The 27,643-nt window shown below is 43.4% G+C and overlaps 2 protein-coding genes across 3 annotated transcripts in view; one reads left to right on the top strand and one right to left on the bottom strand.

The window, feature by feature from the left end:
• Positions 1-10,818: 10,818 nt before the first annotated feature.
• Positions 10,819-11,466, top strand: atoh1c (atonal bHLH transcription factor 1c). Its single transcript, XM_074620934.1, has one exon. The coding sequence runs from the start codon at positions 10,933-10,935 to the stop codon at positions 11,464-11,466; it is 534 nt and encodes a 177-aa protein (XP_074477035.1). The 5' UTR covers positions 10,819-10,932.
• A 3,555-nt stretch (positions 11,467-15,021) lies between these two features.
• LOC141759105 (wings apart-like protein homolog) overlaps positions 15,022-27,643 on the bottom strand; it is a 30,479-nt gene continuing 17,857 nt past the window's right edge. For both annotated transcript variants that reach the window (XM_074621080.1, XM_074621081.1), the window contains exons 8-20: positions 27,203-27,339; positions 26,901-27,012; positions 25,464-25,733; positions 24,970-25,081; positions 24,759-24,856; positions 24,458-24,534; positions 20,396-20,529; positions 20,168-20,283; positions 19,899-20,072; positions 18,901-19,141; positions 18,686-18,774; positions 17,320-17,415; positions 15,022-16,762 (exon numbers count right to left, since the gene is read on the bottom strand). In XM_074621080.1, the coding sequence (XP_074477181.1) occupies positions 16,697-16,762; positions 17,320-17,415; positions 18,686-18,774; positions 18,901-19,141; positions 19,899-20,072; positions 20,168-20,283; positions 20,396-20,529; positions 24,458-24,534; positions 24,759-24,856; positions 24,970-25,081; positions 25,464-25,733; positions 26,901-27,012; positions 27,203-27,339 (1,722 nt within the window). In that variant the 3' untranslated portion in view covers positions 15,022-16,696. The remainder of the gene's footprint in view (positions 16,763-17,319; positions 17,416-18,685; positions 18,775-18,900; positions 19,142-19,898; positions 20,073-20,167; positions 20,284-20,395; positions 20,530-24,457; positions 24,535-24,758; positions 24,857-24,969; positions 25,082-25,463; positions 25,734-26,900; positions 27,013-27,202; positions 27,340-27,643) is intronic.

Genomic DNA, 27,643 nt, shown 5'->3' with positions numbered 1-27,643 from the left:
ACCTGATTCAGCTGCTGTTGCTAGGCAACCAGGGAAACATGATGGGCAGCCGTTACTAAAAAAAAAGTCCACCCTGCTCGAAGGATAAACTAACTTCCTACAAACACTATATCAATATATAATATGAACTGCAATATCTTTAATGTGACAAAAGCAGATTAAAAACCCACAACAATGAAACTGTTAAACTCCTGAATGCAGCGTGTTGTCTTCATGTACCGACCCGCTCTGTTAGATTAAAGAGGATGGATCAGCTCCTCTACCTCACGCACAGGGACCCATTATGAGCAGGAACTTTGTTCAGCTCTGTATCATCGTTCATAACAACGACTGTGAGCTGAAGGAGAAGAAGTTGTTGTTGCGTGTTTTATTATAAATCAATGTCAAATCATCTCATCAGTTTGTAGATTGATTTAGTGGAAATCAGCACAAAAGTGAGACTTGAATCAACTACTTTTCGGCAAATTCGTGTCACCATCACGAGGTAATACCTTTAAGGAGGATTCTGAAACACTCGTTGGTGCAGTTAAGGATATTTATCTGCAAAATAATCTCACACTCTCACTACGCCTGGAGGATTCAAGACGATCTGAAACCGCTTCACTTCAGTGTGCAGTTCTTTCTGTTTTGATTTGATTTGTTTAGCTGTATTTGTCGTTATCATTGCAAATGAGGGAAACCTCAATGATTTTCAATACTTAAATAACGGTTTTGAATTGAATTGACCCTTTTACACTTGTGGTTTCAGATTCGTCTTTGAAAAAAATACCATTAACTGCAAGAAATTCCCTTCAACAAATAATTTTTTTATTGTCTTATTGCCTTCAGGAATACTTTTTTTTCAGCAGCCGACTCTCCGATCTCAGACTTTGAACCATCCTTGAACCCAATGTGTTTCACACAGACGGCATTAAAGTAGATACTGTAGTGGATTATTTATCTGCAGAGAGTTTCAAGTCTCTACAAGATGATTTAATCAAAATGAACTAAAATCAGAGACTGCCTGGAAGAAAGGAAATCTAAAGTCTGACTGTACGATTTGGGAAAATGTGAAGTATTGTGTAGAAGATTTGGATTTGTAGCCCAGCAAAACAGTCCTTTAAAGGTTTCACACAAATAGTAGAAAACATAGAAGCCACAGTGTTTCGATTCAAAGGAAGTAAACGTTGAAGATAAACAAAGAAACATCTTTTTTTCAAGTGGAAAACTGGATCAGGAGAAGTTCCAGTAGAACATGTACGCACACAGAAGATTATAGCTTCATGAAACAACGAAAGTAGTGTCCTCTGCTTCTCTTCCTTTGTCTTTTCTAAACCCTCTCAACACGTTTCTCAGACTCTCCAGTCTTCAGATCCTCAGAGCCACATGTCCTAAGTCATTACTTCTTAACTTTTCCAAACTTAAAGGGGACATATCATGACATTTTTTTTCAGTGCTTGTGCTCATGCATTTGGGCATCTGGAGTGCCTACAAACCAGTCGCTTCTCATTCCCAGGGCATCAAATACAGAGGCTATGTCACGACTGTCGGCGTTATGAGACGCACCAGGCGTTCCATTAACTACAATGTAAACCCATCCGCGGCGACAGTAAACGCTCTGAGAAAGTGCGCCGAGAGTGACGCAGTTTATAGAGCGAAAAGACAAACTAGAGTTGGATGGGTCCAACGAACACAAGGCTTTCATCCATCGTTCGCGTCCTGTGCGTCACGTTACAATCAGCTGTTGGTTTGTGTCCCGTGTTACAAATATAACCCACCGTGTTGTTCTCTCCTAAACTATGGTGGTTTGGTTGCCTGAACCTGAGTGACGCCGCGGGGTCTGACAAAGCGTCAGTATGTGTCGAGTTGGGATGAGAACGTACAGTATGAGCTCTCTGGGTGACTTCTAGTTTGACGGATGAATTTGTACCCCATAAATTGTCCTTTTAATCGACTCCGTCCGTCTCTGTTTGGTTCAGATAGACGGTAAACACATTATAGAAACACATCAATAAACACATAAACAGAAAAGTGTAGCGTAGTGAGTTATAATTTAGCTTCTCTTCCTCTCTCTCTCTCCTCCCAGGCAGTATTCATAATCCGACCCGACGTCTCTGACATCTCCTCTCCCCGCTGCCTCCTGCATCTATAATTATTCGTCAGTCGGTGGGGGTTACGGGAGCGGCGTCGGCCGGGCAGGAACAGGTAGAGGTCGGAGGGGTCAAGTTATCACGGCGAGAAAAACATGCCCGAATGGATCGTCTTGTCAAAGCCACAGACGTCTGAGAAAACCAGGAGAGACACGGAGTTGAGAGCAGCAGGGAGGAGGTCTGGAAGACGGGAGGACCAAATCAGACAGTTAGAGACGGAGTGATGCAACATGTTGATATAACACAGGATAAATACTGCTCTCTGATTGGCTAGCAGGTGTCTGAATCAGTAGGCGACGTCTCATTAACCCAGAGAGTCCACCGGCTTTTTACCGGAGCTTTCTACCACATCTCACTGTCTGCCCAGTTGTCATGGAAACACATTCAGCAGCCTGCAGCTTCTTCACCTGCAGGCAGACATTGTTTAATAATGTTATTGATCGCCGTGTGTTTGTGCACTGACAAGTGATCAGCCTGCCGGAGGGACACACACACACACACACACACGCACACACACACGCACAAACACACACACACACACGCACGAAGAAGATCAATAATGTCTTTTGATCCAAATCTATAGATAGATAAATAGATAGATGAAAGGATAGGCAATGATTTAGAACAACTGTAAAAAAAAGAAAGGGAGGCAAAGAAAGAAAGAAGGAAAGAAAGAAAAAAAGAAAGAAGGAAGGACAGAAAGAAAGAAAGAAAGAAAGAAAGAAAGAAAAAAAGAAAGAAGGACAGACAGACAGAAAGAAAGAAAGAAAGAAAGAAAGAAAGAAGGACAGACAGACAGAAAGAAAGAAAGAAGGACAGACAGAAGGAAAGAAAGAAAGAAAGAAAGAAAGACAGACGGAAGGAAGGAAATAAGGAGAGTGAGACAGAGGGAAAGAAAACAAATGTTTATTGAGTCAGCCAGCACTGTTTTCTACTAACACACACACACACACACACACACACAGGAGAGCAGATTGATTTCCCGGCGGCCGTGATGGAGTGATGGAGGAGTCTCCTGGTTCGGTTCTGATCTGGTGGAGGCTCAGCAGGCCGATTGAGTCCAGAAGAGCTCACACTAATAAATCACATCTTCAGTTTGTGATGTGACGCTGAGAAGAACCGACTCTCACCGGTTCCTTAAACACACGAAGTGAAAGAGTCGTAACCTGAAGTAAATGTGATTTATTAGTTTGAGCTCTTCTGGACTCGATCTGCTCACTGAGATCAGAACAGAACCACGAGACCAGTCCAACACGGCCGCCGGGAAATTAACGTTGAACCTAACGGAGGCAAGGAGCCACGACTGGAGGACACTTTTAGAGAGCGGAGAAACGTTTTTTGGAAGTGGGGACCAATTTTCTTTAAAGTGACGACACTTTTGAAAACATTTTTGGAAAGTTTTGGGACACTCTGAAGACATTTTGGGACGGACGGCGAGGACATGGGTCAGAAACAGCAGCTACATAGTGAACACAGTGAGAGCACTGACGAACACAGTACGAACGTGTACAGGAGAGACAGTGAACGCCTCACAGCACAGCGGAGGAACATACCATCAATAACAAACACACACTGGAGGTCCAGAGGGGCCGATGGAGGACGCCCGTCTTTCATTAGTGGGGCAACACGCCTGATTACACTCCTCGTGGCCACACACACACACACACACACACACACACAGCTGGCCTAATCAATGATTAGTAATTGGACCTGCAGGGCGAGCGATCAGCGGGGTCCTGTGATGTATAGAGAGAGTGTGTGTGTGTGTCTAAAGGGAGATACAATGAGGGAGGAAGGAAGGAGCACTGGTGTGAAATGAGACAAATGAGTGTGTCGGGGGCTTTGTGTGTGTGTGTGTGTGTGTGTGTGTGTGTGTGTGTGTGTGTGTGTGTGTGTGTGTGTGTTGTTCCTGCTGCATCACAACATCAAAGAGTTTTTGTCACAGACACAGCGAGCCGTCAGTCAGCCGCCATCGGTCCGTGTGAGGACGACTGTCACCTGTAGGTTTTCAGCATGTCGAATCACAGAGAGAGAGAGAGAGCTCTGATTGGCTGTTCAGACACCCGAGTCGACATTAAATGTGCGTCATCAGTCGCTATAAGCACCATAGATGTGGGTCATTAGAGGCCTACTACACCTACTACGTTGTAAAAGTGAAAGTGAAACCGGAGCCGAGTCCACTTGTCCCCAAAGTCCAGTTTGTTTGATTAGTGCGAACGCTCCGTACCGAACTCGGGTCCACTTGAAAAGGTGGTCTGCAGAACGGTTCATGTGGACATCAGGTGTGAAAGCCAACCGTACCGAAACATGGAAGTGGACCGCTATTTAACGCGAGTAACGTTAGCAGTTAGCGAGTAGTTTTGAAAGGTCTTTTTTCAACGCCGCCGGTCTCCTCTGATCATCTGTATACAAATAAAACTGTTTCATATCTGTGTCTGTATCTGCTGCAGCATGCACCGATCTCATCCTCTAAACTGTACGGCCGTGATCGATACAGCAGGAAGGCCGGCGAGAGGTTCCTTTTGTTTTCACATCAAACTCTGTGAAATCAGAGTTTATTTTGACCAAACCAGAGTTGGTGATTTTTGGAAAGACTAACGACGACGGTGTTGGTGAGTTTTATTTTGTTTCTGTCCAGTTTGAATGAAGTGTTTTATGATGCTCCGCCACTAGAACAGCTGATCTCAACATAAACAAATACACGTGGATGATGACGCAAGCCGACTCGGGTACGGAACAACTTTACTAATGTGAGAGCAACACATTCTAACACGTAAAACTAAACGAAATGTCTTAACGTTTTAAACACAAACAAAAAGGCGTCTTTAGTTTGAGGCAACAAAACCACATCATGTTTTAGCTTTAAATCATTTCAAAAGTGAAAGTGAAACATAAAGGGACTGTATGTAGGTTTGAACATGTAAAAGTATTTTTAAATCATTTTTTATTGCAGATGTTGAGACCTTGAGGAAATTGAGACTTTCTGAGACTTTCTGTGTTTCCTCTAAATCCAACAGATGTGACGTCATGCACTCTCTTCAGCTCCGCTACGGGGCTAACAGTGTGCAACCATATAGTTGATGATCGGTTAGAAATGTAGTCCGCTAACGCCAACAAACGACCAGCCCCCATCACAACTCATCCGAATCGGCCAAAGAAAACCTCTGACGCAGGCAGTCTAGAGCCGACGGTGCGGGACACACTGCAAAAACTAGACTGACAGACGCTCACCGACGGCCCCAAACTGTCTGACGGTCGACCTGGTGTGTCAGGACCTTTAGGGGTACTATTTTCTGCCTCGCCACACGCTGTTGGTTTCACACGGGATGCAAACCCCAGTCTCCTGAGTAAAAACCCTGTTTTGTGTCCCATCCATCCGGTGGGTGCAGCAGGACCCCACAGACCCACATCTATGAGACTTATAACCTCTGATAACACACATTCACTGACCTGATAACCGTCTAACCGGCTGGTTCAGAATGCTTTTATTCATTTAGTGTGATATTTCCTGATTTCTCATCTTTCCACAAGCAGAACGCCACCTTGCTGACGGGCACAAAGCAACCGCAATGTTCTAACCAGACAAACAGTTGGTCTGTATTCCAAGCACAGGACGAGACGATCTCTGATCCCTCACCGATCACCTCCCTACATCAGGGTCCAGCATGTAGTCTGCCATCTCTCTCGACTCTCAACCAATAATGTATAAGTCTTTGATCGTCTAATCTGCAGTCAGATTGTGGCATTAGACAGACAAACAGAGAGAGACAGTCAGAGGAGGTCAGATAAGGTTCCTGCAGACTAGACCAGCAGACCTCAAGAGCTTTTTAAAACCGGCACGTCACTCAATAAATGACAGTTTACGTCTGCATCAAGCTCGGAAAAGAACATTTACTATAATTCATTCCATTAACTCGTGGAATCCTGCTGGTTTTTATTATTATTATCTTAACCTTTCTTATGAAATAGTTATCTGTTATGAGACGTGAAATACGGGCCGATGGATTTTCAAGCAGATTTATTTTTCTCTCAGAAAACAGAAGAACATTTGAAGCATTTATCAGGTCTATGATGCAAGACGCTGAAACGAATCAAACGTTAAAACGAGAGCGGTGTATTTACTGACATCTAACCTGCCTGACATTAACAACACTGAGAAACTTTGATGCTAAACTTTCATGGTTTTATGTTCTTACTGCAGATTTGTGTTTGAAACTCAACTCAGCGGCATCGCAGACGAACATGAAACAGCTGACTCACTCGGAGAAATATTTACATCAGGGACGGCTCTAGCTTCTTTTTGGCGCCCCGAGGCGAAAATTCAGATTTGGAGCCCCAAATAATAAATAATAATAATAACGCTCCAAACTTACACTAAATTTTGGCGAGGAAAAATGGGCATTTTCAAAGCAGTCCCTTGACCTCTGACCTCCAGATATGTGAATGTAAATGGGTTCTAAGGGTTCAACTGTTGTTGCCTTTTGAGCTGCAGTTTGCCATGTTATGATTTGAGCATCTTGTTTTATGCTAAATGCAGTACCTGTGAGGGTTTCTGGACAATATCTGTCATTGTTTTGTGTTGTTTATTGATTTACAATAATAAATATATACATACATTTGCATTAAGCAGCATATTTGTCCACTCCCATGTTGATAAAAGGATTAAATCCTTGACTAATCTCCCTTTAAGGTACATTTTGAACAAATAAAAAATGATTATCGCGATTAATTGGAATTAAATATTTTAATCGATTGACAGCCCTAGTTTTAAGACAAAAATTAGGTTTATTTTATATATATATATATATATATATATATATATATTTATTTTCATAAATAATTGTATTTATTATAATATAAATAAATCATTTGTTCCCGATATTGTTGGCTTAAAAGTGTTTAGTCAGTTTCACTACAATTTACACTTTTATTAACGACTAAGTGCAGCCGGGCAGATGAAAAGGTGAAAAGTGTATTTCTGTTTTTCTTTATTTATTTGTTCATGAGTTACCTCATTGCAGAAAATGAGGAAGGGCGCCCACCGGCATTGATTATCATTATTTTAAATTTTTTTTAATTTGTTTAGATGGCAACCAGCGCCCGCCTGCGGCCCGTATGTGTATGGTGCGAGTTGAAAACTGTGTTGCTTCACTGACTCAGTGGATGGAAGCGGTTTGATCTGCAGCCTGTGTCGTCCAACGAGCCGTTTCATTGGGTTTAATAAAGCGGAGCGTGTTAACAACTGGAGCCAAACCTCTCCTAATTACTAACTCCTCCTTTTGATTTTTATCTCTCAAGCAGAAATGAGGTTTTTGTTTGTTTTTCAGCCATTCATAGATCAATATATACCTGTTCCTGCTGATATTCTTCTTACTGATCAAATCTCATGAAAGAACCAAAACCAACACTGAATGTTTCTACTAACAAGTATCCTGATATCTTTCAACAATATTTCAACATAAACATTACCTCCAAAATGGAACTAAGGCAAGGCAAGGCAAGGCAGCTTTATTTGTAGAGCACATTTCAACAACAGGGCAATTCAAAGTACTTTACATAAACATTCAGGAACATTGCGACAAAATGCAAAAGAACATTAAGACATCATTTAAACAGTTAACACCTAAACTAAGTACTTTGGGTGCTCAGGTTGTCAAACACGTTGTTGTCGTATGCAGCTGTGAGTGCAAACTAGTGAATAGTCTGACTGACTAAAGTATAAGCAGACGTGATGTTGAACAACTCTGGATTCAGCTATTAGTGCATTTTACAACTTTTAGGACCTGATGATTTAAATAAGGGCTATTCAAGTGTTCATACTGGGAAGTTGATTCACCTCAAAAAAATAATTATCCGCTGAGTTACAGACGTCTCTTTCCCAATGTAAGTCTACGGGATGCCCAATGGCATCATGTGACGGACACAGAAGTTGTAGTACCGCCGTTTGGCCACTACGAAAATGTGCTTCTTAGCACAGTGCTGTTCCTGGGGGCTTGGGTTGTAGCTGCTGCGATAGTGGGCCAATCACACGTTGCATTAAATCATACACTCACCGGCCACTTTATTAGGTACACCTTGCTAGTACCGGGTGGTCTTCATCTGCTTCAAGGTTGGACGTGTTGTGCGTTCAGAGATGGTATTCTGCATACCTTGGTTGTAACGAGTGGTTATTTGAGTTACTGTTGCCTTTCTATCATCTCCAACCACTCTGCCCATTCTCCTCTGACCTCTGACATCAACAAGGCATTTCCGTCCACACAACCCCCGCTCACTGGATCTGTTCTCTTGTTGGGACCATTCTCTGTAAACCCTAGAGATGGTTGTGCGTGAAAATCCCAGTAGATCAGCAGTTTAATACTCAGACCAGCCCGTCTGGCACCAACAACCATGCCACGTTCAAAGTCACTTAAATCCCCTTTCTTCCCCATTCTGATGCTCGGTTTGAACTTCAGAAAGTCGTCTTCACCACGTCTAGATGACGTAATGCATTGAGTTGCTGCCATGTGATTGGCTGATTAGCTATTTGTGTTACGAGCAATTGAACAGGTGTGCCTAATAAAGTGGCCGGTGAGTGTAGAACGCTTACAAAACCACACAAATAGTCATTATTTTCTAGATCTGGGCACAGAAAGGATCGCATGCCGGTATCGTTTGACTGAAGAAGTTGCATTACTACTTGGTACTGGGTTATTTTGAGTCCAGATAGCCAGCTCTATCTGTTATTAAAGGTCTGCAACTTGATGAAGTTTGTATGAAACCTAAAGTCAGAAGAACAGAAGGTCCGATCCGGTCAGAAGACTACACAGTTCTGTAGGTGTCATCTGCATGGGCCCGTCACAGCGGCGTGAGGGTTTGATCTGTGGCCCGTGACCGTCCGCTGGCTGCAATGAGCCATTTCATTGGGTTTAATAAAGCGGAGCGTGCCAACAACTGTCATCTGAGCCGTGAAGCCAAACCTCCCCACGTGCTCCAGATTGGAGAGTAAAAGAGAAACCGAAGCGGCGACCTCGGACAGCGAGGGTCCTCCTGGCCAGAAGGAGTCTATTATGTTCCCGCGTGTCACGCAGCCATCTTTGTGCCGGCTCGGTGCCACGCTGAGGCGTTTGTAAAGGCCCGGCCCGGCAGAGTTGCTGGCACACGGCGGTCGGGACACGCTGCTAAATCCCATTAAGAGTTCGCCCAGAGGATCCGAGGCTGCCAGTTACTGTCAGTCATCAGGAGGCTTTAAACCTCGGGGAGCCGCAACGCTTTGAATTCACCTTAAAACAAGAATCAAGAATCACAGCGACGAGCTGATGAGCTTTAATATACAAACAACCTGTAGAGGACACACATCTACACTTTAATATACAAACAACACAACAACCTGGAGAGGACACACATCTACACTTTAATATACAAACAACACAACAACCTGGAGAGGACACACATCTACACTTTAATATACAAACAACACAACAACCTGGAGAGGACACACATCTACACTTTAATATACAAACAACACAACAACCTGGAGAGGACACACATCTACACTGTAAACTATCTCTGTTACCTTACAGCAGGATTTCAACAGTATTAACCTGTTATTGCTAAAAACAGCGCTTTACTGTTAATACAAAAGAAAACCTGTTACATTAGGCTCATAGGCCGTTTTTAACTGAACTATAATGCATTCCTAAAAAACATCACTTTACTGATCAGCTGTCTAAAGGATCATCAGCAACAGTTTCATGTAGTTCCTCTCTCCATCCTCCCTTCCTCTCCTCTCTCCATCCTTCCTCCTCTCCTCTCTCCATCCTTCCTCCTCTCCTCTCTCCATCCTTCCTCCTCTCCTCTCTCCATCCTTCCTCTCCTCTCTCCATCCTTCCTCCTCTCCTCTCTCCATCCTTCCTCCTCTCCTCTCTCTCATCCTTCCTCTCCTCTCTCCATCCTTCCTCCTCTCCCTTCTCTCATCCTTCCTCTCCTCTCTCCTTCCTTCCTCCTCTCCTCCTCTCTCATCCTTCCTCTTCTCTCTCCTTCCTTCCCTCTCTCCTTCCTTCCTTCCTCTCTCTCGTCCTTCCTCTCCTCTCTCCTTCCTTCCTCTCCATCCTTCCTCCCCTCCTCTCCATCCTGTCTCTCCTCTCTCCTTCCTTCCTTCCCTCTCTCCTTCCTTCCTTCCTTCCTCCCTTCCTCTCCTCTCTCCTTCCTTCCTTCCTCCCTTCCTCTCCTTTCTCCCTTCCTCTCCTCTCTCCTTCCCTCTCCTCTCTAGTTCCATCCTTCCTTCCTCCCTTCCTCTCCTCTCTCCTTCCTCCCTTCCTCTCCTTCCTCCTCTCTCCATCCTACCTTCCTCTCCTCTCTCCTTCTTTCCTCCCTTCCTCTCCTCTCTCCTTCCTTCCTTCCTCACTTCCTCTCTCCTCCCTTCCTCTCCTCTCCTCTCTTCTTCCTTCCTTCCTCCCTTCCTCTCCTCTCTCATCCTTCCTCTCCTCTCTCCTTCCTCCCTCTCCTCTCTCCTCCCCTCCTCTGCTTGGCCGCCTCCATGTATCTGCCCACAGCGGCTCACTGAGACGCGTCTAATCCTCTTTTGATGAACTTGGTTAATGGACCTCCTGTAGTGAACTTTGGCTTCTGTTCATCAGGCAGCACACGACCTCCTCCATCTCCATCTCCATCTCCATCTCCACGCCCACTGGAGCCCACTGGAGCCCACTGGAGCTCTGAGCATCTCCATAAATCCACCCAGCAAAGTCAAAAGAGGAGAGAAAGTTGTGCCACTTTGTTGGAAGTTCTCAGTGAAGTTTTGTTCCTTGGAAGAAGAAGAGAAGTGATGCCTCCCAGTAAAAGCCTCTTTGCTCCTCCTCTCCTCTCCGTGCACCCGGAGGCAGGACTCCACCAGACCCTTCAGACGCGCACCAGACGCGGCTGCGACCACCGAGACGCTCCGTGCAGCATCCTGGAGCTCCGGTTGAGCCCCGCGCTGCGCTACCTGCAGCCGGACAAGAGCTCCTTGGAGCGGGCGCAGAGGCGGAGACGCCTCGCTGCCAACGCCCGCGAGAGGAGAAGGATGCTCGGACTCAACGTGGCCTTCGACCGGCTGCGGAGCGTCATCCCAAACCTGGAGAGCGACAAGAAGCTCTCCAAGTCAGAGACGCTCCAGATGGCGCAGATCTACATCAGCACGCTCAGTGAGCTGCTGCAGGAGGAGGAGGAGACCTGCAGAGAACCGGTACCGAGCCCAGAACCACGGTCCTCTCAGGGGACCAACCTGGAGGCTGAGGAGCCAGACAGAGACTCTCACACTGAGGACAAGCTGAGGACTTATACTGAGGACATGTGGGAGAGGACCAGTGGGACCAAATGACTTTAAAAACTGAATCAGTTTCTCTATTTTCATACAAGACTGTAATTATTTGTTTCCCATTATCCTGCACTGTAAAAAGAAATGTTAATTAACATAAATAAACTCTAAAAAATAAATTTAAAAAACTTCATATAATTAGCCTTTATTACTGTAATTTTACAAGAAATATTTTACTTTTAACATATATTTATTGTTAGAATAAAGGAATACACCGTAAATCTAAGACCATTTGCATATAAATCACAAATGAAACATGTAATTTTACAAAAGCCCAAATTTACATTAACTCTCTAAAGAAGTTTTGCAAAAAAAATCTGTATTTTTTTACAAGAAATATTTTTAGAATTCCATGAAATCTTTTTCTTCTAATATAAATTAATTGTTAAAATAGTCATAAACAGAATAATTATCTTTAAAAATGATCAAGAAAAAGCTTAAATACAGATAATTATAAATCACAAATGAAACATGTCATTTTTACTTTTTTTTTTCTGTCATTTTGAAATAGACAAAATTTTAAATTTCTTGAAAAAAACAAAAAAAAATGTTTTTTTACACTACACTGTAAAAAATGTTTTGTTTTTTACAGTACACTGTAAAAAATGTTTTAGTTACAGAGTAGATCAATATATACCTGTTTTCTGTTGTCTTTTTCATTTTTGATGGACCGACCACCACCACTCTTCTTACTGATCAAATCTCATGAAAGAACCAAAACCAACACTGAATGTTTCTACTAACAAGTATCCTGATATCTCCTCTCCTGTGTTATAGAGCTCCATTAAAAACACATAAATGAGCCTCAGTGTAGTTTATTCTGACTCACTAGAGCACAAAATGTAGATTAATCCGCCGCAGAAAATAGTCCCCAACAAAGGCACTATTTCCAGCTGTTTGTGTTCTAAAACTAGCTCAGCCCAGCTGTTTTAGGAAATTAAAGAGCCTATTTTCTTCTTTTTTTTTTAAATGAAACTATTTATTTGTGGGCAGCTTTAAAAGATTTACATCTTCAGAATGAACCAATGGGCTCGGAGCTGAAGGCAGACAGTATTGACAGATGGACCAACAGGAGAAGCTGAGGAGTTATGATGAGGACATGTGGGAGAGAACGAGCGGGACCAAATGACTTTAAAAACTCAATCGGTTTTATAAAATGACCTTTCTCTACTTTCATACAAGACTGTAATTATTTGTTTCCTGTTCTCCTGCAGTGAGAAAAGACATTAAGCCCCAAGATGTATCAGCTTGTGATGCAATTTACTGCCAAAAGCATTCTGTATTTTAGATGTTTGAAAGGTCCTGGTGTCTAAAATCTGTTGCTGAGTTTAAATATATTTTTCAAGCCAAAAACAAAGATTATGAACTTCTGATGGTGTATTATTATGCAACACATCATATTTTTTGCAAAAGTTTGCAGATGAGAAAAAAACTTGTTTTTCCATCTTTCAAAAACAAAGTTTGGGGCAGAAGATTGTGATTCTGAGAAATGATCATCATCAACGAACTAAACGGGAGGACAGAGAGAAAGGAAAGACGGAGCAGGAAGTACTGAAAGTAGCAATTTTTATTATTTTAAAATTATGTACAGGTAACCAAAGACATCAGTCTGCAAATTGGTACAAAGATCAAGTTTTCCTGCAGTTGGCTTGTTAAGAAGCTCTCTGTCTGTCTGTCCAAAACAACAACACGACTGGGAGGAAAGGCTTTAGAAAATGAAAAATAGAGTCAGATTCAGAAAAGTAGAGTCTACCGGTCTAAATTTAAATTTAATCCCCCCCCACCTACCCGCCCGCCCGCACCCACAACCCCCCCCGCATTACCCATCAACCTCTCCTCCTACATGAGGAAATCAATCTATGTACAAGAACTATGTACAAAAAGCTCTTCCATTCATTCTTCCAGACGTCTGTGAATAAAGCTCTTGTAAACTTTAAAACAAAAAGGAGTGTGAGGGTTAAACTGCGTGCGCGTGTGTGTTGGTGTGTGTGTGTGTGTGTGTGTGTGTGGTAATGGTCACAGAGGAACAGACATTAACGAGATGAACATGCTTCATGACACGTATCTTCAAACGTTGATGAAATTCAAGAGAACTTTTCTGTATTTCAAAACCAAAAAAAAACACAAAATTAAATCTTCATTTTTCCAATTGAAGGAGGATTACATCTCCGCCCCCACGCTGGTTTATCTAACAAAATACAAACTAAATAACTTCAGGCTTTCTGGGGGAACATACGGTACATGTGTTTTTCTGCCCTGATGGCAAAACACTTTCATTCATTTGAACTGAAAACTTTAAAATGTGATTTTTGCTTTTTCAAATCTAGATCATCACTTTTAGATTTTGTCAAAACATCGTCATTTCAGTTCTCAGTTTGGAAAGTGAATCATCAAAACGTAAACTTAAGTGCCAAGGATTGTAGAATGAAGTAGGAAGCTACAGTTTTCATATTCAACATATTTTAAATCTCTGCGTTTCACTCTGCCAGCTCGTCTTCAACGCGCCGAACGAGTCACGAAGCAACGACAAATTGGCATCACTTTCTAATAAGGCAGCTTTTACAAAAACAAGTTGTAACTCCCGGCTTTATTAATGGTTAATAAATCATTTGTTAATTAGTTAAAAAGGGGGCCACTGAACCCATTTCACACATGAACTTCAGTTTACTCGTCATAAGAACTACTCAAAAATAATCTGAGAACTCAAGCTCAAGGCTTCAAATCTTAAAGGACCAGTGTGCAACGTTTAGAGGGATCTGGCAGAAAAGGAATATAATATCAATACGTTTTCTTTCATTTATAATCACCAAATAAGAGTCGCTGTGTTTTCGTTACCTTAGAATGAGCCGTTTATATCTACATAGGGAGCGGATCTTCTTCATGGAGTCCGCCGTGTTTCTACAGTAGCCCAGAACGGACAAACCAAACTCTGGCTCTAGAGAGGGACATTTTACGTTTACGCCTCGGCCCTCGTAGTTCTCCGACACGCTCGTCACACCGGAGACGTTTCAGTTGGTTGCGATCTGCAACCTCACCACTAGAAGCCGCCAGATCCTACACAATCTATAAAGTATAAGTAAACAAGTTATTAACCATTTATGAAGTATTTCGTTACAACTTATGAACCCCTTTATACGCTGCAGCCTCGTCAAAAAGTGAAATGAAAAAAAGGCCACACTGCTTCTGTGTTTAGGATCGAAAAAACACCCATAAAAGAAAAGGCTTTGAATTTATCTGGGGTTGCGTCCGAAAGTCCACACTAGCATGCTATTCAGTACGCTAAAACAATAGTATGAAACCAATAGTACGTGAATTGCACACTATCTCTGGTAACGGACAGCTCTGTAACCGCCCCAATACCGCTTCAATTTAACTGTAAGTAGAAGATTCCACTTTGCTATAGGTGTATTATATATTTCTTTAATTAGTTCAGACTTTCTGACTCCCACAAATAATAGTTTTGGTCACATGAGGTTGGTACGGGTCACCATGGTTACACGTCTCCAACCGGCAAGGACGCTCTCGGGAAGTGACGATGTAAGAAAAGATACGTACTACTGTTTATTCACACAGACGTATGTTAAACGATAGTACACATGTTGGGTATGTACAGTGCATCGTATGTGATTTCGGACGCAGCCCTGCAGTCTCCGTTTGATGTTGCTGAAATGCATCCTGGGAACAACAACGCGGGCTTAGGGAAATATGAAATAGATCTGACCGTGTCGAAGGGATCGGAGGAGGATTTTTTCACGACAACTACAAAGTGAACTTTAGGATTTAACAGCTACAGCTGAAGTCTTTCTGGCTACAAAACAACCGAACATCATCTTGATGTCTGAAAGCCTCTCTGCTGGCGGTTCGGTTCAAACCAAAGTAAAGTAGCTCGTCTTCACCTCTCACTCAGACCGGGGCATCTCGGCGGCCTCTGTGCTGTAATTGAGGGCTCCTCTCCGAGTGGCGAGCACACACACAAGCGGGCGGTAATTGAAAGGAGCTGAAGGAGGACAGGTTCTGGTCCGGAGGGCTCGGGTCCCGTCGAGACACAAAGCTTTGATGTCGAGTGAGAAGAGCGATCGATTCTTTGAAAGGGAAAAACTTTCTGCTTTTCGGGGCGGTGGGTGGCTCGAAGTTTCCAGAGAGTTTTAACAACCTCAAGGGTCATTCTGTTTTAGTCTCAGGTGTGTTGTTGTGTGTACGCTCGGCATGCTGGGATCTGTTTTGATAACGGCGTGAGAAGAACAATTTAAATTCAGCTAGTTTGCAGCAGAGGGAAAAAAAGCTTTTACTTCCAAAACAGAGACAATTTCTGGTTATATACAGATGAAAAACACCTAAAACCCAACCTAATGCAAACATTTACAGGCTGTCCCACCTCAAAATAACACCTCATCTTCACCTTAGCTTCACCTTAGCTTCACAAAAGCCCACAATTCAGGTCTGAACTCTGGTCATTGCTGTGCTCTCTGGCAAGAAAAGATCAATACTTGATTTCTCTGCCTCAAACCACCTCCTGCAGGAGTGGAGAGGTCAAAGCAGTAAAAAGAAAAGAAGAAGAACACAGCGTGTAAAGCAATGATTTCGGTCAGTAGTTGTTTTTTTAACCACTCGAGTTGTTTTGGCGATTATCAGCTCCCGAGGCAGAGCTGAGGGGAGCAAGGCTTTGATGACAGGCTGGAGAAAGTGGCAGCTCCACTCCAATCTGTCACCGATCGATACGAAGGCGGGGGTGCTTTGACAAAGAGACGGGGTGAGCAGGTGAGAGAAGAGCTGAACTGTGAGGAAACTTTGAAAGGAGATGAGCCAAAATCTAAAAAACAGATGAAAGATAACGGCCGGAAAAAAATGGTTCTGAGCCCCTTCTGTAAAGAGAGGACGGGCGGGGGGGAATACAATACTGACTGGGACTGTATCTTTAATAAAAGTAAAATCTGATCACAGCTGGGGGGGGGGGGTTAATTAATCTAAATTCATCTCAAGTAACTTTAGAGAAAAAAAAACAACTCTTTTCATTCACGAAGGAAAAGTCCGTTAACGGAGGATGAGGACGACGTCTGGTCACAACACGGAGAGGAAGATGATGAGGATGATGTTCAGTGTGTGTTAAGTGTGTTTCTTTCTTCTGAGATGATGATGATGATGGTGGTGATGAAGATGAAGGAGATGGTTGTGGTGTGTGTGTGTAAGTGTGTGTGTGTGTGTGTGTGTGTGTGTGAGTGAGACAGGCTTCTCTCTAGCAGTGTTCCAGATAGTCAATGATCCGGGAGATGGACTTCTGTCCTGTGGTGCCGACGTCACACTGCAGAGAGAGAAGAGGTCAGTTACCACACACACAGAAACACGCATGTATACAACAAACCTATTCTAAATACACATTAACGAAACTAGAAAACCCGATGAATCCATTGGTATCAAACATGTCATATGTTTTGTTCCCACCTCTAACAAGGCTTGTGAGCCAATAGTATAACAACGTTGGTATCACGTGGTTCCTCTGAATCGTCACTTAGTGTGGAAAAACAGATAAATGGCTGAGGATTGGCGGTAAGTGTCTTGCAACGACTTGTTGTGAAGTGAATGCAATGGAACAGGGGAGGGAGAATGAGACATCTAGGCTGAATGTTATCAATGTTAACAATAGCAGCTTTACATTTTCATTCCTATTCTCATTTTATCAATTATTGATGGGGTAACAGTCTCGGGTGTTTGAGAAACGTGTCTAACTGTGTGGAAATTCAACGTCTTCCTTCACTTATTAAAAAGCATTGTGAAATAAACTGTGACCGCAGTAGAAAGTCAGTCAGTTCCACAGACATTCATAGACAAAGATGAAGTATAATATCAGCTGCAACTCACAGTGAGGTTCATGAAGTTGAGGAACTTTTTCAGCATTTCTGTCATGATGGAGAAATCTCCTTTAGGCAGGTTATCTCTCACAGTAGTCACATTCAACTGGTGGAGAAACATAGAGAGAGAGAGAGAGAGCGAGAGAGAGAGAGAGAGAGAGAGAGAGAGTCAAAATATGATATACACAAAATAAAGAATCAAAAAATCAAATCAAAAAGAGATCTCGTTTTGCTTATTCACAGCTAAACCCTGATAATGATGAGTGCCTGCTGTATGTTAGGGCTGTCAATGAATTAATGTGTGAAATAAATTAACATATATATTAAAATTGTAAAAAAAAGCCAGATATTAGAATAAGAAATTAATATTTCATTGTGAAATAAAGCAGCACTACCGCGGCTGTCTGCCTCGCGCACACTGAAGGCACCGCAAGACGAGCATCACATCACCACCGTCAAACAGCATCACTTTCATTGATAAAAAATGAAATGTAACGTTAGGGTCAAGCTGAACGAGAAATAATTCAACAACAACTGTAATGATGGAGAAAACTCGCGATGTAAACAAACCACGCTGTGAGCTCCAGATCAGACTGGAGACGTGACCACTTCAAAGATGGGTGAGTAGTACTGGCTATCTACACACACATTTGTACTTTTTAAACCGAAAACACACGTTTAATATTGTGATATTTACTGAAAACAATACAGCCAACAGCAAGTAGGAAACGTTCAGGCGATCTCCCTCCAGTCAGCTGCCTCCTTATTTAAGTTTCTGTAGTGAAATGAGGAGGTGTCGTAAAGATAACTCCTCATTTAAACTTCAACAAGCAGCTGTTCCTCGTCGGTTGTGGTGCTTTCAAAGTGAGCGAAAGGAATAAATAGAAGCAGGGCGTCTGATAAAAGCTCAGCTCAAACCGTCGCGCTGTGCAGTGCTGCGGCGCAGTGCTGCGGCGCTGTGCTGCGGCGCTGTGCTGCGGCGCTGTGCTGCGGCGCTTGTGACCAGTTAGGACACGGTGTCAGGGACACAAGGAATATTTGATTGTCTTTTTTGGCTAAATTTGACAGCCCTACTGTAGCTTTTCAGACAAGCTTACAACAAAATAATCAAATATCATTGAACAAAGAGCACACTTGTTTCATTCTGTGATTAATTTGACGTATTAAAGGGATAAAATCCTCAACGGTGGCGACGTGTGCAGTAATAATGATGGGAAACTAAAGGAAAAGAGAAGCTGCTGATGTGTAACAACACAATGGTCTATTCACCACGACACATCTGGTGAAGCTGCAGTAGTGAGAGAGAGTATTGGTGCATCACTTCTATATCTTCCGTGTTGTGTAAGAGTGTGTGAGTGTGTGTGAGTCTCACTCACCGGGCTCCCCTGACACAGGCAGCCCAGCAGCAGTGCTGTGTAGGAGGCCACGATGCTGTCCTCCATGTGCTTCCCTGCATGCTGCAGAGCTGAGAGGAGGAGGAAGAGGAGAATGATGAGGAAGGAAGAAACATGTTCAGGTCTTATGTTCTATTTCTCAAATGTGCACACTAAAGCTGGTGACTTCTAAAACAACAACGACGACGTGGTTGTACCTTTGTTGAGGTCCAGCTCCCCATCCTCCTCCTCCTTCTTCTTCTTCTCCTCCTCCTCCTCCGCTTTCTTCTTTTCATCCTCCGGTTTCTCCGTGATGATGTCGTTGGCGACCCACTGGATCTCCCCGCCCGTCTCCTGCCACTGCCCGGTCTTGTCCGGCGCGGGCTTCGGCGCCTCCTTGATGAGGTCATCTGTCTGCGCCTCAGCCTGGATGGCGGCGCGCTCCCGCTGGAGGAACAGCTGAGGAGGACGAAGACAAAAGTTAAAAGTTTTACCAGTCATTTTAATTATGTTGATCTTAATTTCAACATCTAATGTGTTTTTTGAAGCCTGAGGTCAGGACAAGCTCTCCATCTTTCACTGCTCCTACTACAGATGAGTAATACTGATCCACTCTTTCTCAGACTATTTTTACTTTTACATTAAATCCCTTCCTCCTCTCCTCTCTTGTTTCGTAGTTCTTGATACTGCTGTTGCCGATTCTACGGTTGACCTCGCTGGAAGAGCATCAGCCAAATCTGATTATATGGGATGATTCGATTTAAATGTAGCTTTTGATGGTGCTCATGGGAAACTGAGCCGCCGCAACAGTGCAGAACAAGACACAGATGAGCACCGAGGATAATACAACTATTCATTTACAGTCTAAATCTAAACGTACAAAGCACCTGCTGCATTATTTCACTACACCGTGTGCAGCAGAGGGAGAGATCCTGCAGGAAAGACGTTCTGAGGGCACAAAGAAAATTCCACTCACCTCCATTATTTTGGTCTCTGAGACAGATATCTCAAAACCCGAAAACTAGAGGCTGAAAACTATGTACATATACTTGCCAACCTTGAGACCTTAAAAAAGGTAAGTTTTCAGAACTTGACCCGAAAACTGAATAACCTGATAGTTGCAGGTCTAGTCTGGAGCGATGCTAAGTTGCTTCCTCATGCAGTCTGAAAACACAGAGCACCCATACACACACACACGCATCAAGCTGGAGCGTACCAGTACAAGAGCAGCGATGGCGCTCAGCGGGCCGGTGCGGATGATGTCCTGGTGCGGAGGGTTCAGCAAGACGGTGGAGTCGCAGGGACCCTGACCTCCCTCCATCTCCATCTCCATCAGACAGTACTTGTTCCTGGCGCTGTACTCCACCAGGTTGATCAGCAGGCCCAGACCCTGAACGCCACACACAGTCAGAGTTATTCAAGCCTGCCACCTTGTCATTTTAACTTAAAAGTGTGTGTGTGTGTGTGTGTGTGTGTGATGCTCACCAGTACTCGGATGTCGAACCTCTGCTCTTGTGGAAGATACTGAGGGACTTTGAGAACACAGTTCAGAGCCGTCATTATTAAATCCTCCTGCTCTCCGGTCTTCGTACTGCCCCACTCTGCACAAACATCAACACACATCTGAGTACAAACTGTCTGTAATAACTCAACAATCCATTCAGGTTAATCAACATTTGAGTTTCCAGTAAACTTGTTTAATGTGGTGCTGACCGTTGTCGTGCGTCAGGTTCAGCAGGACTCCTATGATGGCCCTCATACAGTCCTCCACTGCCTTCCCAACGGCTCCGTCTGAGTTCAGCTCCCTGCTGTAACGCTGGATCATCTCCTCGCATCTACTCAACCCCCTGAGAGAGAGGAGGAGTACAAACACGTGTTTCGGATCAAAGTGATGCCGTCGACAACATGAAAAACAAGATAGTGGATCCAAAGAACTTTAAGAAGTACAGATGCACCGATCGACTCGCCGCCGGTCAGTCTCATATATCGGGGTTTTTTGCCAGGTCAAATTTACACAAATGATGGTTTTACGTTGCGCACACAGCAGCAAAGACAGTAACGCCACACGAGTGTTCTTAAGCTTGCAAGTCTGTAAGTCCAAAATAAACTGTGGAGGAACAACTTTAAAAACATTTGGAACAACTAACTAATTTTCCATGAAAGAAAAGTTACAAAAATGTTGTGTATGCTGTAAATTAGAGTTTTTAGAAAGAAAGAAAATCGGAAGGTCAGACTTTAAAAAAAGGGAATTGGCCAAGAAAATTGCAATCGGTGCTCTGAGAAGAATTTAATTTCTGTTTACAACAAAAACGCTTTTTATGTGAAGCTCCCTCTCCCAATTGAAAGACAGACAAGGCAAGAAGACAAGGATTTGATTAATTCAATAATTATCCTCAAATAACTGAAGAAAAAAAAACTCTGCATACTAGAAAGTAGGACGGGTGTGCTGGAGGACAGCCCATTTGAATATATGCCTCATCAGTCTACCAGATATAACCTTCATCATACACCTTCATCAGGTATCTAAATGCTGTAAAGGGACCCGTTGCAGGGGAGACATTTTCCAAGGACACCCTCTTAACCGTAACATTGATCCGGCGGATGCTAAGCCTACTGCCATATCTACTCTTAGATGCCATTGGAACTATTGGTAGTCTAAAACTTTCCAACCTCAATACTTCAGATCTGTTTCATGGTGACAAACAGAAACACATTTCAATGTGAATCACGTTAAAACAACTTGGTTTTGCGCTGACATTCTGGGTGCTTTGGGATCAGATGTTGCTTTAGCTTGGCCGGCTTCATGGCTTTTGTTCGCCGGCACCTGAAGACACAACGCATCAATGTCGTAGCTAGTTTGGGCTTAGCGTCACTTGACCATATGGAATGACTCAAATATTTCTCCACGCTCGCCAGCTAGCTAAAAAAAGCTACGCTAAGCAGCAGCAGGAACGGTGACTGATTCATGAAAGAGTGACGTGATGTGTCACACTCACAATCATATCAGAGTTTCTATCGGGCCAAAGCCAACATGGCTGGGCGTAATGGACACAATATGCTTGTCTTATTGGCGCAAATGGTCCACATCTGTAGATATGCACTTTTAAATGCACAATTCATTCAATAAATTCATTAAATGATAGTAAATGACTTGGCGGATCCTCTGACAGAGTGCCACAGACCCCACTTTGAGGATCACTGCTGTAAATAAATATACCCGCAATAAGAACAACACTATTATATAACACTATTTTCTTATCAGAAGATAGATAAGAATTATTTTATATTCACTCGTTCACATCCAGATGTCATATCTGGATGCATCTCAACTCGACTCTCCTCTTTCCTTTTCTACTCCATCATTAAACAGAGCAGCATTCAGAGAAACACACACAAACACTGAGCGGCCGGCTGCAGCAGCAGGAGGAGGGGTGAAGCAGGTCAGCCGCCTGATGTACATAACTAGATTAAATCTAATGACGGCGGTGGCTGAACAGACAGCAGAAACCAGAGTCTGAACACCAGAACAGAGGGAGAGGAAGGAAGACAAAGAGAAAGGAGGGGTGTTGGTAAAGAGTTAATGTGGCAGTAAGACAGGATGTGACAAAGTAAGAGTTACGAGAGGACGGACAGGAAAAAGTTACCGCTTTTATTGTGGTAGTCTGAGTAACGTGACGTCATATCTGTTCCGTATCCGTCAACCAAAACAAACGACAGCGAGCCGAAACGAGGAAGTAGAAAACGTTGGCGGGTCAGCGTGGATCCGACCTGCACCCTCACATGTTCAATCCAGCATGGTAAACACTACACATCCAGTAAAGGATGGAAACACTTTGGGTTTCACACATTGACAGGAAAAGCAGAGCTAGACAGAGCAGAGCTAAAGCTGCATGCTAACTCTGTCATGGACAGGAAACGTTATCGTATCGCGGTAACGTGGCGGTGGAGCCGGCCGTTGCTCTCGTCTCCGTGGTCAAATGGGCCGATGCTACGACTGTAGAGCACCCAGATACTGACATTTGTGTTCTCTGCATTGAAACGGCCCCGATGGAGCTGACCATGGATGGATAAAGAGAACGGAGCTGACGGGAGAGCTAGAGACCACCTTGGAGAAGTTACAGGAAGTAGACACGTGGGACTACGTCTGGTTAAAAAAGGGAACTGTATATACAAAATACATCTATGGAAATGAGATTTATGAGATTATATTCACCAGAAGTGTAAAACATCACATGTCCCTTATAAATTAAAAAGAAAATAGCACTAATCTGTGAGGGAAATGTCTTTATTCTTTGATTTTGGGGTTGCTGGATAATAAATAATTCCTGATAATCACTGATATATTTGACTTCAGAAAATCTCTGACTGATTTTTAATGGATTAATTTAGATATTTTCCAAAGTAAAAGTCCCTAGAAGTGCATGATTCAACTTTTTACCATGGTCTAGTGCTAAAAAAGTTAACAAAAATCGCAATAAATCGTAATATTGAACAGCAATAAGATAAGGCCTGAGTTGCAATAAACCAGAACAATCCTTTAACATATTATTGCGTCTGTCAAGAAAAGTTTTCCTACTCAGACGCAGATGTGTGCTGCTTATTGAATTAGTCCTGCTGACAGCTGAAACAGTCCGAGAGGCAGACGGGTGAGTTTGGGTTGAAACAATAAGAGCAGCGTGTAACGGTAACAAAGAGGAGGAAACAGCAGAGAGAAAGGCAAAGAGGAGGAGGAAAAGAGTAAATGATAGAGGAAGAAACTCAATTCAAGCAAACGCTACATGAATACACAGCTTCAGTGTGTGTGTAGAGTTTAGGTGGCAGTGCTCGCTCTCCAGCTCACCCTGTGGTTTCGGGGGTTAATCGAGTTAACAGAGAGGACAGCTGAATGCTCAGACTGAGGCCTGTGTCACCCACTGAAACAGCAGCTCTTTGTTGACCCATTATCCTCATCGTCACCACCCCCCCACCTCCTTCCTTCTGTAGGGGGCGAAGGTCCGGTCACACGGAGGGTGAAGGAGGAGGAGTGAGGAGGTAAAGGAACTCGGCACCGATAATGTATTTATGAGGCCGATATTCATATTATAAAACAACTAAATGTCACGATGTCATGAGAACCGATACTTCGGGATCAGGGATCGGGATCAGGATCAGGGGCTCGAGACCATCGTCGACCCGGGGACGATTAAGAGGGGGGGGCACCAGGTCATTTCCACAGTGGACTACTCTCTCTCTCTCTCTCTCTCTCTCTCTCTCTCTCTCTCTTTCTTTCTGCTGATGTCAGAGGGCAAAGGTCAGCGCTGTGACTGACAGGATGTCACGATCAGGAAATTGAACAACAAAACCCTGATAATGATACGCACATTAACCATCAAGCATACAGAGTCAGACTGGCACACACACACACACACACACACACTTATACAGACACAGTACATCTGTACAGCTGAGTCAATCTGGGCTTCTGAAGGAAGGAATCTATATTTATAATCTGCAGTCAGTGTTCAGCATGTTCTCAAAATGTTCTTAAAAACACATTTGGACCATCACGGGGCACTAAACGTCCTCCAGCAAAGACATGACAAGATGAAGAAGAGGAAGGAGAACAGCTTCAAGATTACCAGCAACAGTGTTGATCATATCTGACGATATCAAATCATACTGAATCCTATCTGACTGGAGCCGAACACTTTGAGACATGCAGTGACAAGGTTGAGAGACATTAGTGACATCTCCGGGGTCAGAGGTCAGGACTGTGTATATATGTGTGTTGCTTACTTTGCAGAGGAGATGATGAGTGATGAGTCTTTGTAGGCGATCAAGTAGCCCTGGTTCTCTGGGTTGTGGACCGTCACCTGCATACACAAAGACAATGACTTTTTTTGTTCCACTAAACCTTAAATTATCAACATGAAATACACATTTACATTTCATTTTGAGATTTGAACTTCTCTCTAGCTGCTGTGAAGTGCCACCAGGTCTCTAGAAGGCCATGTCTCCGACAGTAGTGCCTACTAAATCTGGACCTATACACAACCCTGGTCTGGTTTTATAATTCTATAATCTGTGTCGCACTTACACTCTCCAACACCCGTAAGCACCGCTCAGCTCCCCACAGAGACGACACCATCTTCTCCTTCTCGGCCTCCTGGTTCAAGTTATCAACACACTCCTTCACTGTGGAGGGAGAAATAAAAAACAAAAAACAGGGAGACAGAATGAGAAACCACATGCATCATGTTTTTCTGTTATTTTGAGTCGATACAAATCCTTTATAATATCTTTAATACCTTTATCTACTATGTGGTCCAGTCCTCCCAGTAGCCGTAGCTCCTCTTTGAACCAGTCTCCCGCTCGCTTCGAAGTCAGAGACAGTAACGTCTCCATGGCTAAATGACCCGTCTGCAGGGAGAGAGGAGGGACAAAAAGGAGTCAGCTCAAATCTAAACTGCCTGATCAGTTCACACTATTCAACATCTCAGTCTCTATAGACACCTTCCCTCTTTGATTGGAAGAGACTGACACAAAACCTGATACTGTAGAGGTTTTACATCACAAAAGACAGAAATATCTTGACTCATGTGGGTGGCTGTGAGTCACCCTGACTGAAGAGCTGCTGAAAGAATATCATTAGTCAGAGGCTTCAGTGGAGAGGTGTGACGCTCTAAATGCAGTTTCAAGGCCCAACAGTTCTGCAGGAAACACAGAGTACATCGTGAAATTAAAATGCTCCGGTGTGATGAATAATCACAAACGACGGCGTAAAGTAGGATCTGTTCAGTACCGTTATGTTCTGGAGGTCCAGGTGCTTGTTGTGCACGGTGTCGCAGAGCTTCCTGATCTTCTCCTTCATCTTGGCGATTTCTCTGGCGCTGAACTGAGTGCTGGGGTCCGTCCCCGTCTCCGTCTCCATCTCCATCGCGGGCCCGCCGCCCTGGTCCTGGTCCAGCTCCAACAACCGGATCATCAGGTCCAGACACGACCGGTCCAGATCCATGTTCAACCGGTCTCTACTGAGGATGTACATCAGAGACGCCGTACACAGAGCCAGGTTCTGCACAGATGAGAGGGAGGATGAATTCATTACAACGAAGGGATGTCACGCTACCACAAATGTATTAGTCGACACCAATACCAGTGAAATTTGATTTTGCGGTGAACAAAAACAAAACACTTAGAGCTCCTTTTAGGATATTTTTAGGAAGTCAAACAGGTCATAATTCCCTCTCTATTATCTATTTTAATTTGCTGTGAAAACATCTCCTTCAAACAACTGGATTTATTCAAGTTACCTTCGAACACATCATGATAAAGTTAGAATTTACCTTCACCCAATACTCAATACCTTTTACTGAATAGGGCTTGAACACATCATAATGCAACTCAATGCAACCTCTGTTAAAGTTAACTAGCTCTCCCATTTTCTGCGCCCTTTACGATGGGACGCCGTTGGTCTCGAGCCCCGACGGTACCTACGGTACTGTAGAAAAACGAGCACCGTCACGTTTTCAGAATTTTGGCATCAACTTGGTACCGAAGTATTGGTTCTCATGACATCCCTGTTACAACGTAGTTACATAAATCCACTTTTAAAAAAAAAGAAAATTCACATTTCTCATACCAGATTCTCTGAGATAATGCTGAATTTCAACAGCTTTGTAACATTTAAGGATAGAATTTCTAACAATATGTCTTACGCCAGACATCCACTCACACTCTTTATTAACTACTTTATTAAACCACCAGTATCTTAAACTTTTTTTTAATCATCACATGAAATCTGACCTCTGCGTTAGGAGCAGTGAGCTGTTGTAAAGCATCTGGACAGCAACTTTGGGTTCAGTGTCTCGTTCAAGGACACTTTGACATGAGGGCAGGAAAAGACAGGGATCGAAATGCCAACCATGTGATTGAAGGACGACCCGCTCTCTCCTCCCTGAGCCACAAGCGCCATCGATGGTTTAAATGAACATATTGAGGCTTCTGAACTGAACTTCCCTCAGCTCTACGTCTACTAATCTCCAGTCCGTTTAAGCCTTTAACTGATTTTCTGAACTCAAGATGACAAAATAATCAAACTAGTTAAATGGCAGTCATGATTGATTTAGTGAAAAAAAGAATAATAATACTGCCATTATTTCTGCTCTTGTTGTTCCCCAGTCGTTACTGTAGAGAGTGAACCGGAGGTGTGTTTGTCTTATCTGTACGGACTGATCCTTACCGGGTGTTGGGGGGCGTCAATGAGTGTTTTGAAGACCTGAGCCACCTTCCCTCTGGCCCTGAGGTGCATCCTGAAGCTGGGCATGGCACAGCGTGTAGCCAGGCTGATCACACTGGAGAAACACAGATGCACAAAACGTCAGCAAATGGTGAAAAGAATATCTTGATATTTATGTTATTTAACAACTTTAGAGGAGAAGTTTAACTACGCTAAATGTATAAAAGTAACAAACGTGAGCAGCCAGAAGTTGACCACAGCAGCAGTGCATGGGAAGGGTGCGCTTCATGCCAGCGGGTTCTTACCTAAGGCAGCGTGTGTTGAGAGGTTGTCCACTCTTCAGACCAGTAGCCAGATACTCAAAGTCATCAGTAAACTCCTGGTTCTCTCCAAACTCCACCACGTCGTTGAAGTGCTTCACATGCTGGACGACTGTATACAACTGGAAAACACAGGGGCGAGGTGAACGAGTGGAATATGTATAAAAAATACCTTCTTTTTTTCAATTACTTTCATAGTAGTTACTAAAGAGTGACGGGGAATGTGGGAGAGAGGACGACATGTAACAAAGGTCTGGTTGAATTTGAACCAGAGACATTTCAATGACACCAGGATGCCTTAATACGCTTTTACTTAAGTTCAATTTTGTCCAATTCTGTTTTAAGCGACAAGCAATTCCACTTTGCAGGTTAAATTACTTTATTTATTACTATTAATGAATGAATAAAAATGCAATCAAACACTGC

Source organism: Sebastes fasciatus, chromosome 20 (genome assembly GCF_043250625.1).
Source record: "Sebastes fasciatus isolate fSebFas1 chromosome 20, fSebFas1.pri, whole genome shotgun sequence".
Lineage (NCBI taxonomy): Eukaryota > Metazoa > Chordata > Actinopteri > Perciformes > Sebastidae > Sebastes > Sebastes fasciatus.
This window is presented reverse-complemented; position numbering and strand designations above follow the sequence as displayed.

Excerpts from the sequence above, each read along its gene's own strand:
- atoh1c (XM_074620934.1), top strand. The coding sequence starts at position 10,933 with ATGCCTCCCAGTAAAAGCCTCTTTGCTCCTCCTCTCCTCTCCGTGCAC.